Source organism: Cebus imitator, unplaced genomic scaffold, assembly GCF_001604975.1.
Source record: "Cebus imitator isolate Cc_AM_T3 unplaced genomic scaffold, Cebus_imitator-1.0 Scaffold587, whole genome shotgun sequence".
Lineage (NCBI taxonomy): Eukaryota > Metazoa > Chordata > Mammalia > Primates > Cebidae > Cebus > Cebus imitator.
Genome location: NW_016107902.1, coordinates 364,470 through 376,788, shown reverse-complemented (window position 1 = coordinate 376,788; position 12,319 = coordinate 364,470). Strand labels below are relative to the sequence as shown.

The window sequence follows — 12,319 nt, the reverse complement described above, 5'->3', positions numbered from 1 at the left end:
CACTTTGGGAGGCCGAGGGGGGTGGATCACGAGGTCAAGAGATCGAGACCATCCTGGTCAACATGGTGAAACCCCGTCTCTACTAAAAATACAAAAAATCAGCTGGGCATGGTGGCGTGTGCCTGTAATCCCAGCTACTCAGGAGGCTGAGGCAGGAGAATTGCCTGAACCCAGGAGGCGGAGGCTGCGGTGAGCCAAGATCACACCATTGCACTCCAGCCTGGGCAACAAGAGCGAAACTCCGTCTCAAAAAAAGAAAATTATAACTCATTTTCCACCATTTAATTTTTTTTTCTTGTGACTACACACAAGTCTAGGAGTGCAATAGATACTCACTAAATATCTGTTGACCACAATAATTGAAATATTTTTAAAACTATGTTGAACTTATCAAATGTAATAATCTGTATATTAATCAGTTTATAGATCAGAAAAAATAAATAACAAAAAAACCCTAACAATGTACCTTATGATTAGAATCCCAAACTTTTATAGTTAAGAATGCAATTTTTGCCTAAAGTAAGTTTGGGATTAATTATTTATTTAAGTCTTAAATCTGACTGCATTTATTCATATTAATAATTCATATTAAACAAAAAATATATTGCATTAAAATTATGTCATAAAATATACATGAATAATCATGATAGCTAAGAGTGATTAATAAGTGACATACAGTAAAACAGGTATCTAGATTTCAAAAAAGACAACAGCAACAAACAAAATTGAAAACATTTTTAAGTATTTTCTGTGTGATAAATTACAAGTAAGCAATATCATTTCTATAACATAAACTGCATCTTTCATTTTGCAGCCTTTGGGATTAAACTGCCTGAGTTCAACTCTTGACTTTGTTTGTTACTAAGACTATGAACCTAGGCAGAGCTCTTTACCTACATTACCTTCTTGTGCTTTAGTTTCAAGCATTATTTTTATTGTTAGATTGAAACATGAACTACCTTTTTTAATCCTCACAACAATTTATACTCTATGGTTGAATGTCCTCACCAAAACTTACATTGAAACGTACTTGCTATTGTGAGCGAATTAAGAGTTGGGATCTTTAAGAGGTGATTAGGTCACGAGGGTTTTTGTCTTCGTGAATTTATTAATACTATTACTGCATAAATGGGCAGTGAGTTAGTTATTTGAAGAGTGGGCTCCTGATAAAAGGATAAATTTGGACCCTATTTGCTCTCTGTATTGCATGCTTGCTTCCCCTCTGCCATATTATATCCCGGCATGAAGGCCCTCACCAGATGTAGCCTCTAGAACTTTGAGCCAAATAAACTTCTGTTCTTTATAAATTACCCAGTCTGTGGTATTCTATTACGGCAACAGAAAACAGACTATGAACTTTGTATGGTTATTATCCTCATTTTACATAGGAGGAAACTAAAGCACAAGAAGGTAAAGAACTCTGTGCAATTTCATAGTCACAGTAACAAATAAAATTAGGAGTTGAACTCAGGAACTTTAATCCCAAAGGCCACAAAATGAAAACTGCAGTTTACTGTATAGAAATGATATTACTTACTTGTAATATAACTTGTTTTTTAAAAAAGCACAAGATAACCAATTGTGTGTTTACAATGTTCGTATTTTTTATAATCATTGTATATGAAATATTTTAAAAAATCTCTCGTGACATTTCCTTACACAAAATAAATATTTAATTTGTTAACAAATACTTGCCAACTAGATTATAATTCCAACACATTTCCTATCTACACAAATGGTAAAATAACAGCTACAGAAATTTGATATTCACTAAACATGTTTCTCTGCAATCATTACTTAAAATTCATCACAAATAGTATGTATTTTTTCTTTCATGATGTGTTATTTAAAAGATAAATAAAATGGAGATAGCTACTTAAAAAGACATAAATCTTTACTCCTAACCAGATCTTGAGTAGATTTAACATAATTTTGAAGATTAGATGCTCTTAGACTTCCAATAAAACAGTAATTTTGAATACAAAAAGGCAATAAGCAAAACACTCTATTATCTGTGTCCTTAGAAGTCAAATCTCCTAAGTCTCTGCTCATCCTGCTGCCACTAGATTGCATTTGCTGCTATATTCTTCTCTATATCTGTTAGCTTTTGAAAAGTTCTGGTTTTTATTATCTTATTGTTTATATTCATAATTCTGCTTCACATTTCTTATGCTTTCTCATTTTGCACATTGCATCCTTGCAGCTCTCCTATACTCTAATTTCTATTGCCCTTTACTGTTTAGGTCTATCGTAAATATATCTCCAGACAAAAGGATTAATTGGGGCAATTATTTGAGTGTAGAGTGTTGCTGAGAAGAATTTGTTTTCCTGATAGTTTGTCAGTTACATCACTGAGTGGGCAGTGTATGCACTAGGTTAGGAGTCACAGGTAAAATTTTAGGATGCAAAGGTGACTGGAAATATAAGGGGAAAATCTCAGAAAGATAGGGACCATAGAAAAAGGGCCATAGTGTCTGCATACAACTTGCCCTCAAAGTGTGGCCAACTCTTAAATTACTCATATGCAGGGCAAGGCACTAAGGAACCTGAAGAAAAACTTGGAGGTTGAAAAGCTGGAAAATTACTGAGCAGAGATTTCAATTGCTGTCTGTTGCTAGCAAAAGAGAATTTAGAGTTCAAATCCTGCCAAGTGGGAGGGGCTTTGTAAACACCTCCAGCATTTCATTATTAAACAAAAAAAAAAAAAAAGAGAGAGAGAAGGCTTGCCCTAAGATTGAAGACCACTGAGGATAAGGGATATGCCCTAAGACTGAAGACACTGCCCAAAAAACCCATATTTCCTAACAATGTATAAGGTAAAGTCTCCAAAAACACAGGGCAGTTAGCCAATGATTTCACCACATCTTAGAATAATAATAAGGAATGTCAGATGGACAAAACAAAATCTAGAGTCTTTATAATAAAATTGCCATAAAGATTTACATGTAATCTTAAAAATAAATTATTAGACATACAAAGAAAAAACACAAATGTAATTCATATCAAGCAAAACAACAACAGTCAAATGAAGTAGAGCTGGATACAAACCAGATATTGGAATTAGCAGACAAGAATTTTCAAATAATTATTATATTTAGGAGATAAAGGCAAAACAGTCACAATAAGTGAAAGAGACTCTCAGCAGAAAAATAAAAACTGCTTATATAAAAAATGGAAATTCTAGAACATAAATGTATAATATCTAATGTGAGGAATCTACTGAATGTATTCAATAGCAGATTGGAGAAAGTAGGTAAAAGATTAAATAAACTTGAAGACAAATTAATGTAAGTTATTCAATCTGAATATAAGAGAAAGTAAAATCCTAAAAATTACAGAGCATTACTGATCTCTGAGGTAATATCATGCAGTCTAATACACATGTAATTGATGTTCTCAGAGGAGAGGAGAAAGAGAAAGGGACAGAAACAATGTTTAAGAAAAACATGACCAAGATCCCTTAACTTCCCTTAAGATTAATGGAAAGAATGAAGGCTATTATAAGGTAAATATCTGGGTAAATACAGAAGATTAACTATTTTATCTTCTTAATTGCTTTAAATATAACTGACTAAATGTAGAATAATAATATTTTGGGATTCATAATGTGAAAGATTAGCATATGTGAGAATGCTAGCTAAAAGGCTGGGTATAGATGGAATTATATTACTATAACATTCTTACATTTATAAGTATTATTTATATTAATTCAAAGCAGAATATGATAGGAATGCATATTTAATTCCTAGAGTAGCCACACACACACACACACACACACACACACACACACACACACACACTAAGAGAGGAAGAAAGGATTGGGGGGAGAGAGACAGAGAGAGAGAGAACAAGTCAGTAGAGGATACCTACATCTCACTTTAGCCACTTCTATCTTATACCATTTAGTTCCTTGCCAGAGCAATAAAGCAAGAAAAAAAAAGCACAAATAAAAAAAAAAAAAAAAAAAAGCAATAAAGCTGTCTTTGTTCAAAGACCACAAAATTATGCATGACAAAAATTCTAGAGAAAATTAAACAGATTATTTTACAAACGTGTGAACAATGCATCCTTGAAAGCTATGATAATCAATAAATTAAGGAATTGGTATAAAGGAAAACACACACATCAATAAAAGTAAGAGTCTAAAAATAGATCCCACCATATGTGGTTGACTTTTTTTCAACAAGTCACCAAGAACATCTAATGAATTTTTTTAAAGACTCTATAATAAATGTGGCTATAGTTGTGGTTATGTAAATAGAAATCAGGCATCTTGATTTCTACCTCATACCACATGTAATAGTTAATTCAAGAATATCACAGAGTAAAAGTAAAATTTAAAACTCTAAGGTTTCAACAGTAATCCTAGAAGACTATCTTTCAGAGTTTCTGATAGGCAAAGATTTCTTAGAGAAAATATTTTAAAAAAAATAAAATATAGTGAACTTCAAAATTCAATATTTCTGCTCATGAAAAGTCATTAGGAATAAAATATAAAATGACATGTTCCAAACTGAGGATTTTTTTTTTTTTTTTTGAGATGGAATGGAGTCTTGCTCTGTTGCCTAGGATGGGGTGAAGTGGTGTGATCTCAGCTCACTGCAACCTCTATTCTCCTGCCTCAGCCTCCCGAGTAGCTAGGATTAAAGGCACCCACCACCATGTCTGGCTAATTTTTTTGTATTTTTAGTAGAGATGGGGTTTCACTGTGTTAGCCAGGATGGTCTACATCTACGGACCTCGTGATCCACCCACCTTGGCCTTCCAAAGTTCTGGGATTACAGGCGTGAGCCACTGCACCCGGCCAAGGGAATATTTTTAATACATGTATCTGACATAATATTTGTCTCCCAAGTCTATAAGCCATTCAAGTAAATCAATTAGGCAAACAACCCAATAAAATGTAGGCAAGACCTTGAATAGACAGTTCATTAAAGCAAATAAATGAAGCAACATCCAATAAATACATGAGAAGTTGTTCAGCATCATTAGTTATTAGAGAAATACTACTGCAGAGAGATTACTCTTCACCCAAATTAGAATGGATAAAATTAATGTTAGTGTCTCACTGTGATCCTTATCTCTCAGCCATCTCATATACTGCTTACCACAGGAAAACCATGGGCTACCCATAGTGTCTTTCTCTGAACATTTTATGCATAACAGAATGTACAAAATATATAGTTGTTTTCTCTCCTTTTAAAATAAATATTAGGATCTGCTATATTTTGTAATGTACCTTGATTTATTTGGAGGTCTGTCTATATTGGTATATAAAGAGATCACTCCTTGTATTTGTAATGTTGGCATAATGTTTCATTTAGAGGTTTTAGTTTAGCACTATAAAAATCATTTAATCAGATGGTTCAAATCTTCAATATCAAATAATTAAGTTGTTTCTCTGCTACATTTCTCTACTCAAGCATCACATGATATGTACATAAACAATGATAACAAATTCAAGAAAAAAAAGGTAATAGGGTAATAGTATCATTATACGATTGTTACTGTATTGTATAAACTCAGCTGACATCCAAATAACAACTGACACCTCAAAAAATACTTAAAACATTCCACTGTTCTAAGTTAAAAACATGTATTAAATAAAAAGGTTTTCTTACTGTCTTTAGTGAATTCACGAGAAAAAAGGATAACTGAATATGTGCTGTAGACTTTATATCCTTGAACAATACACAAACAAAAACATAGTCACAAAAATTAAGCAACAGAGTAGAGTTTTAAGCCAAATGTTTTATAACTTTCAAAAAAAGAGGATGGCAATAGATTGTGTTTCTTTATCTTTTCTTTTTCTTTCTTTCTTTTTTTGAGAAGGAGTCTCACTCTGACACCTAGGCTGGAGTGCAGTGGCAGGATTTTGACTCACTGCAACATCCACCTCCCAGGTTCAAGCAATTATTCCACTTTAGCATTCCAAGTAGCTAGAATTACAGGTGTGCATAGGAACTACCACGCCCGGCTAATTTTTGTATTTTTAGTAGAGATGGGGTTTTAGTATGTTGACCAGGCTCGTCTTGTACTCCTGACCTCAGCTGATTTGCCCGCCTCTGCCTCCCAAACTTCTAGGATTACAGGCATAGAGCCACTGTCCCCAGCCTAGACTTCGTGCATTCATCAAAATAACTCAAAAGTAAACAGAAAATTTCAATAAAATATTGAGTGTGTTTTATGGCCTATTTTTTCTCTCATAGTCTTCCAAACATGTGGTTTTAGGTTTTCTTCCTTCCTATTATTCTAATGTGATTGATTTTAAGAGATCTGAATTTTCTTCACTTTCAAAAAAAACAGTATCTTCTTAAGATCATACTCCCCTTTTAGTGAGAACTGATTTTTATGGCTGTTAGGAGAAGTGAAACAATGGTAAGAATGAAACTCTATTCAGGAATGTACAGGGCTCTTTGGCTAACATTGTCAGCTCTACAGCTCACATACCATTTCTATCAATGGAGATCCAAGTATGATGCCTGATATTAAACAGTACGCATGTGCCTAAAGGGGTTTGCACAATTTACAGTACAAGAAAACATAAAGTGAGTATTTTTCTAGGCTAAAGTCTGCTGTTTTTAGTTTTTATTTATTTTTACTATTAATCTGTGTATTAATTCTTTATTGAACAGCAAGACAAGCAAATAATAAAAATAATTTTTAAAAAATACTTAACACTTCTCCCCACTCATGTCCCCTATACCATTTGTCTTTCTCTCCAGAAGCAGTCATGGTGTCCAATCTCTTGGCTCTCCTTCCTGAATAATTCTACTATTTGTAAATAAACGATCTTATCTTGTATATAATAAACTAATGTAACTGCACAGTTAAGAAATATTTCAGAAATGTTTTCATGGTTAGTAATACAATTTAATTTTCCAAGATCGAAACCATGAATTTAAGAAGAAGTGTTCTTGCCTCCCATGCAGTTCATCTGTAGAAACCCATACATAGTAAAGTATTTTGAAAAGCATAAAGTGTAACACGAGGGAGAGGTTCTAAGCATTGCTTTTGAAGTGGAAATGAAGCCACTTGGAGGTTCTTAGCTAACAGGAATGAGTCTCACCAGTGGCTTTTCTCCACTGTTGCTTTACTTCATGAAATGGAGCTCAAGGCCTAGCTCATGGTCCTCCCAGAGGGACAAAGGAAGAGGGAAAAAGTGACTGAGGCACTATTGTTCTGTATCCAAACTAATACCTGACCCAACACATGGCGTGACCTGGAGCAGAGCTGCTATAAAATGTAATTCTCCCTTAACCCCTCCATGTAAATCATCAGAAAGCTTCCCTCCACTGATTTAAACAAATTTGGTCTTTGACCTCTAGAGTCGGAATTGGCCACAACAACTCTTTCAGATGGTTGTAGTACTGAGTGCTTGATGTATGTCAAGTATCATAAAACACAATACTATTTCATGATAGATCTTCAAATAATGCTACATATGTCCAAAGTCATGGTAACAGTCTCTTTATTCTAAGTAAATCGGTAGCATAAAATACTGCAGGTTAATGGAATAATATACTTATTGTATCAAAATTTCACATATAATGCAGCTGTGATTTGTAGTGTTGTTCAACCAGTTGCAAAACCTGTCAACATGCTTCCTATAGTAACTTTCAAAGGCTTCCAATAAATAACAAATGCTTAAAAGAGTGCTTGTGTGTATAGGTAAGAATTTTTCTGGGTCTGTGATTTTTGATATTTTAGCAATAGGATTTGTACAAATGTTCATAAACCAATCAGCTGCTTAATAACCTATCTGCAAACATTCAAGTCTGACAATTTGATATGCCACAGAAGACTCCAAAATTGTATTTCTTCATTTTTTGGAGGAAAAAAAACTAACAATACACAGGACAAATTTAAATAAAATGTAAACTCTGTAGTTAGAGCAAGTTTTCCAATCAGAAATTATTTTCATAATTTCTATAAAATTTTTTAGGAAGTTTCAAAAGAGTTCCAACAGATTACAGATATATTTATATACATACATATACAAATTTATATCTCTAAATTGAAATGAATTTCAACATCTCTTGGTAAATTATGTTTAATAAGCTGTAATACAGGAAGATATTGTATTGAATACAGTATTAAAATGTTTTGGTACTTAATAGTTCAAAAAATTGTTTTATTTAATTGAGACGAACTGGCCTCATTGCTTCTTATAAACTTTGCAATATATATTCAGTAAAAAGGAATAAAAATGAACAGATGTTTCTGCTTAAAAAAGGCAGACAAAGATTTTTCTGACACAATAAATCAGCTGCTAGTGGATTTCCAGGACATTGCTTCAGGCTGTTTATGTATAAAGCTTACAAAGATTAAAAAAAAAGTTTTACCTCTGTATGGATCCAAAATTGGTAAAGAAGATTGAACTGAAGATGAACAGCATATACTGAAGGGGGTATGAAGAGGGCCAGGGGAGAGTAGAAAATCTGAAAGATAAAATTTTAAGAAAATTTATCTGCATATATGATTTCTCAATGCTTTATTAATTATTCAATATTCTGAGTGTATATTTCTTCAGCAAATATATCTTATTCTATGTACTGTATATTTTATTGCCATGTTTACTTTGCAACATTAATTTTCCACATGGTGAGATAGTTATAGACATGTTAGAGCTAAGGCCACTGGACTTCAATTTTGCATTTAATACTGTCTAGTTAAAATATTGTATGTTGTGTGTTATTTCTTTAATTTTGAAAAGGTTGGAAGCATTTTATGGCATTAAAGAGATTTTTTTATGCACACAAATACTCTATGTTAAAAAGTATAGGAATGGATGATTTTATACCTTTGACAGCTCCCAAATTCTGTATTATTAACTGGCATTTTCAGTAATAATGTGAAATTATAATAAAAGAAAGTAATTTCATATAAGGAGAGGACAGTATATATTTTTCCTATTAACTTTGTTTTTATATGGTTGATTGAAGGCATCATATCTCTTAATTTATTCAAAGTTATTAGGAAGAAGGTACTAAAGTGAAAATGAATTTTAAAGGTCCATATTACCTAATAAACAGAAATGCTTCTGCCTTGGAAAAATAACTTATGATTAAACCACAGAACTTGTTAGAATTAACTAAAGAGCATGATCTGTTTGTTCTGCTAATGACTTTGATCCCCAAGAGTGCTTTCATGTTGGAAGTGTTTTATTAAATGAGAGACTAACCAAATAAGAATACAATGAATCTGACTTTCACTTTCCGTTTCTGATTTCATAGAGTTTATGCTTCTGAAAGACTGGATGTTTTAAAAACATTTGTTCTGCATATTATAATTGCATTTTTAAATTATTTCACAACTTTTGTTCTCAATTATGCAAAAGCGTCATTTCAAGGATGTTTAGCTGATTATGCATGTAAAACGCCTCTAGTCCTTGTTTTGAAACTTGTGATAAAAAACTTCAACTGTCATCACAGGTAGAATTTTTTTACATAAATGGATTATTAAGCAACGGATTAGATTAGTGAGGAAAAGAATACTGGGCTTTCATTCAAGAGATCAATGTTTAGTCCATGGTTCCACTATAGACTTGCTCCATGATATTCACTAAGATCTTAAGGTTCTCTGGGCTTCACGTTTCTGAAATTAGTGGTGGAGGGGAAGACCATTTAAAATACAGTTATCCTTTTGTTCCAAAAGATCTGTGCTACTATGATTTGATTGTTTCATAATATATCAAAACAATTATCTCCCAATAGGTAAACAGCAAATACTTGCAAAACATATATGGCCTATATATAAGTCCTCTAAGTTAAGAGGTATTTTGGAATCTCCTCTTTGAGAAGTGAAAAAATATTATCTATATAACAACTTATTTTGGATGCTTAATAAGTAGTTCTATTTGGAAAGACTATGCACAGCAGATTAATATTTATAGTTCATTATAATTTCCCAATGTGTGGAGAAGTCGTCCCTTGACATAGTAACAGCTATTATGGAAAAAGCGGTTATATGATCAAATAAGTCATGAAGTGGTAAATTAAACAAGTGAAGCTTCTTTAACACAGGTCTTTTAAGAGCTTTTACAGTGCTAATGTGAATCACAAGTCTATTAGAACACAGAATACTTTCTTGATGAGTTTTCCATAGGATTAGATTTTCTGAAAACTCATTTTATGAAACAGTGTGCTAAATCTTACATATCAGTAAATATAACAAGGAACTCACCAACGGAAAAAGAAGCTTACTGTGAATTCTAAAATATCTTATTTCTAACAAAAGATAAAAATATAGGTGAGGAAATAATTCACTTGAATCACATGAGTGATAACGTCTTATGATTAATACAGTGCTAGAAAAAGAATCTAATGACACATCAAGGTACTAATTTTTACAATTGAAAACAGCTTAGTAAATGTGGTCCAGGTAGGAGAATTCTCACTTTTCTTCTCTACCTCCAAACTTCGCATTTCCAAATCCTATATAGCTTATAAAACCAATTTAAAGGCCACTTCTGTTATAAATCTTTACATGGTACTAACTTGATTGAAGAAATTTCTCCTTCCTCAAACTCAGAGTAACTTGGTAGCTGGATTAGGGACATTGTGCCTTTTACCAAATACATCCAAATCTACCATGCCTGCAACCCCATTCTAAATCTGTTTCTTTAGCTTTAAATCACAATGTCTACCCTAGGTTATTTTATTGTCGTATAGAAGTCATATATAATAGGGCTATGATGGAAGAAACAACCCAGACCTATAGGTTTGAGGAAAGAATAAGTATACACCTGAAGGTGATCTGAGGCTAACAGACAGAAAACGAGAGTATTTTACTCTTTTACTAAGGGAATGTGGCAAGCACAGGTTGTGTGAGGCAATATCATGAAGCAAGAAACAACAAGGCATTTAGGGGTAACTATACATATTTGGTGTTGTAGAAGGTGTTGGAGAGTAGTGTGGCTAAAAATCAGGCTGGACCACCGGATTCCTTGTCAGACCATGGAATCCAGAATCCCCTGATGCCACTATAACAATGTGTGAGCCTGTGTTATGGGAGAGTGTGCATTTCTCTAAAGAAGCAATTGATGGCCTTCATCAGGGAGTCTTCAGTATGTCTGTGACTCAACACAGCCAACAAGAAAAACAATTCAGATGGGCTAAACCAAGGAAGGGAGCCATTTCAAGAAGACTGGGTATGAGGAAATCACATCCTAAAGCATGTAAGAAATAGAAAATATAAAAATACGTTTGGAGCCTATTTCAATAGCCCAGAGAAAAGTGATTTTCACAGCAGTAGCCATGGGGATGGAGAGGTAAAATACATGCAACAGATTTAAGGATTTGGCAGTCATTCAAACATAGTAGTTGAGAGGTATATAGCAGTGTCAGAAGACACCCAGATTTCTGGCTTGTGTGTTGGTGATATTGTTCACCAACAAAGTGAACAGGAGGAAGAGTAGGTTGTAAAGTTCAACTTGGGGAATGTTGTGTTGGGGTCTATGAGGTATATCTCCAAGAAGCTATTGAGTAAGCTTTTGGAAATGCCTGTCTGGAATTACATCTCAGGGAATCAGGAAGTCTCTCGGTTGAACTTGTTGATATGGGTGTCATGCAAATATCATTTTATTTAGCTGATAGATCTCTCCACAGTGGGAAGATAGCCAAAGATGCAAATCTATCAGCAGTAAGAAAGAGTGGCAGTAAATTAGGCTGAACCAGGACAGTCTCAGAGGTGGGAAAGATATAGTAGCTAGCATCATCAGTGATGATGAGTAATTTTTGAGAGAGAGAAAAGAGAAGACTCCCAGTTAGTGTCCAAGCGAGACAGGAATTGAAAAAAAAGAAGTGACACAGAACTTGCAGGTGTGAATCAGTAGAACAGTAGCCTGGAATACAGACCTCAAACTCACAAACCCAAGTTAGTAAGTTTAAGAATCAGCCAGAGGAGGTAACAAAATGAAAGGAGGGATTACTTTTGTGTTTCTCTGAGACAGCTGGATGTATTCCTTGAATAAAACAATCGATGAGGGGAAAAATACTACCTGCTTATTTTTTTAATGAGAGAGTCATGATTATATTTATGGTGGATTCAGAAGGAGTCAGTTGAAAGGAAGAGAGAAAATGCCAAGAGCAGTTGATAGGAGAAAGTTCAAGAGAAAAAAAAGGTAAAAGCAGTGTCACTAACTTAAGGATTAGACCAAATGAAAAGAGGTGAACATTTTCTATAAAACTAGAGGTAAGAATGCAGGTTTATTTGTGAGTTCATGAGTTTTAATTGAAGATGTATGAACAGGGAAGACCAGAGATGGAAAACTGAAAAAAAAAAAAAAAAAAAAAAAAAAAAAAAAAAAAAAAAAAAA

The 12,319-nt window shown here is 33.5% G+C and overlaps 1 protein-coding gene across 1 annotated transcript in view; it reads right to left on the bottom strand.

The window, feature by feature from the left end:
- The window catches only part of AGMO (alkylglycerol monooxygenase), a 344,339-nt gene that overhangs the window by 197,085 nt on the left and 134,935 nt on the right, over window positions 1–12,319 (bottom strand). Inside the window, exon 5 of the mRNA XM_037734209.1 lies at window positions 8,346–8,441. Within this exon, the coding sequence (XP_037590137.1) occupies window positions 8,346–8,441 (96 nt within the window). The remainder of the gene's footprint in view (window positions 1–8,345; window positions 8,442–12,319) is intronic.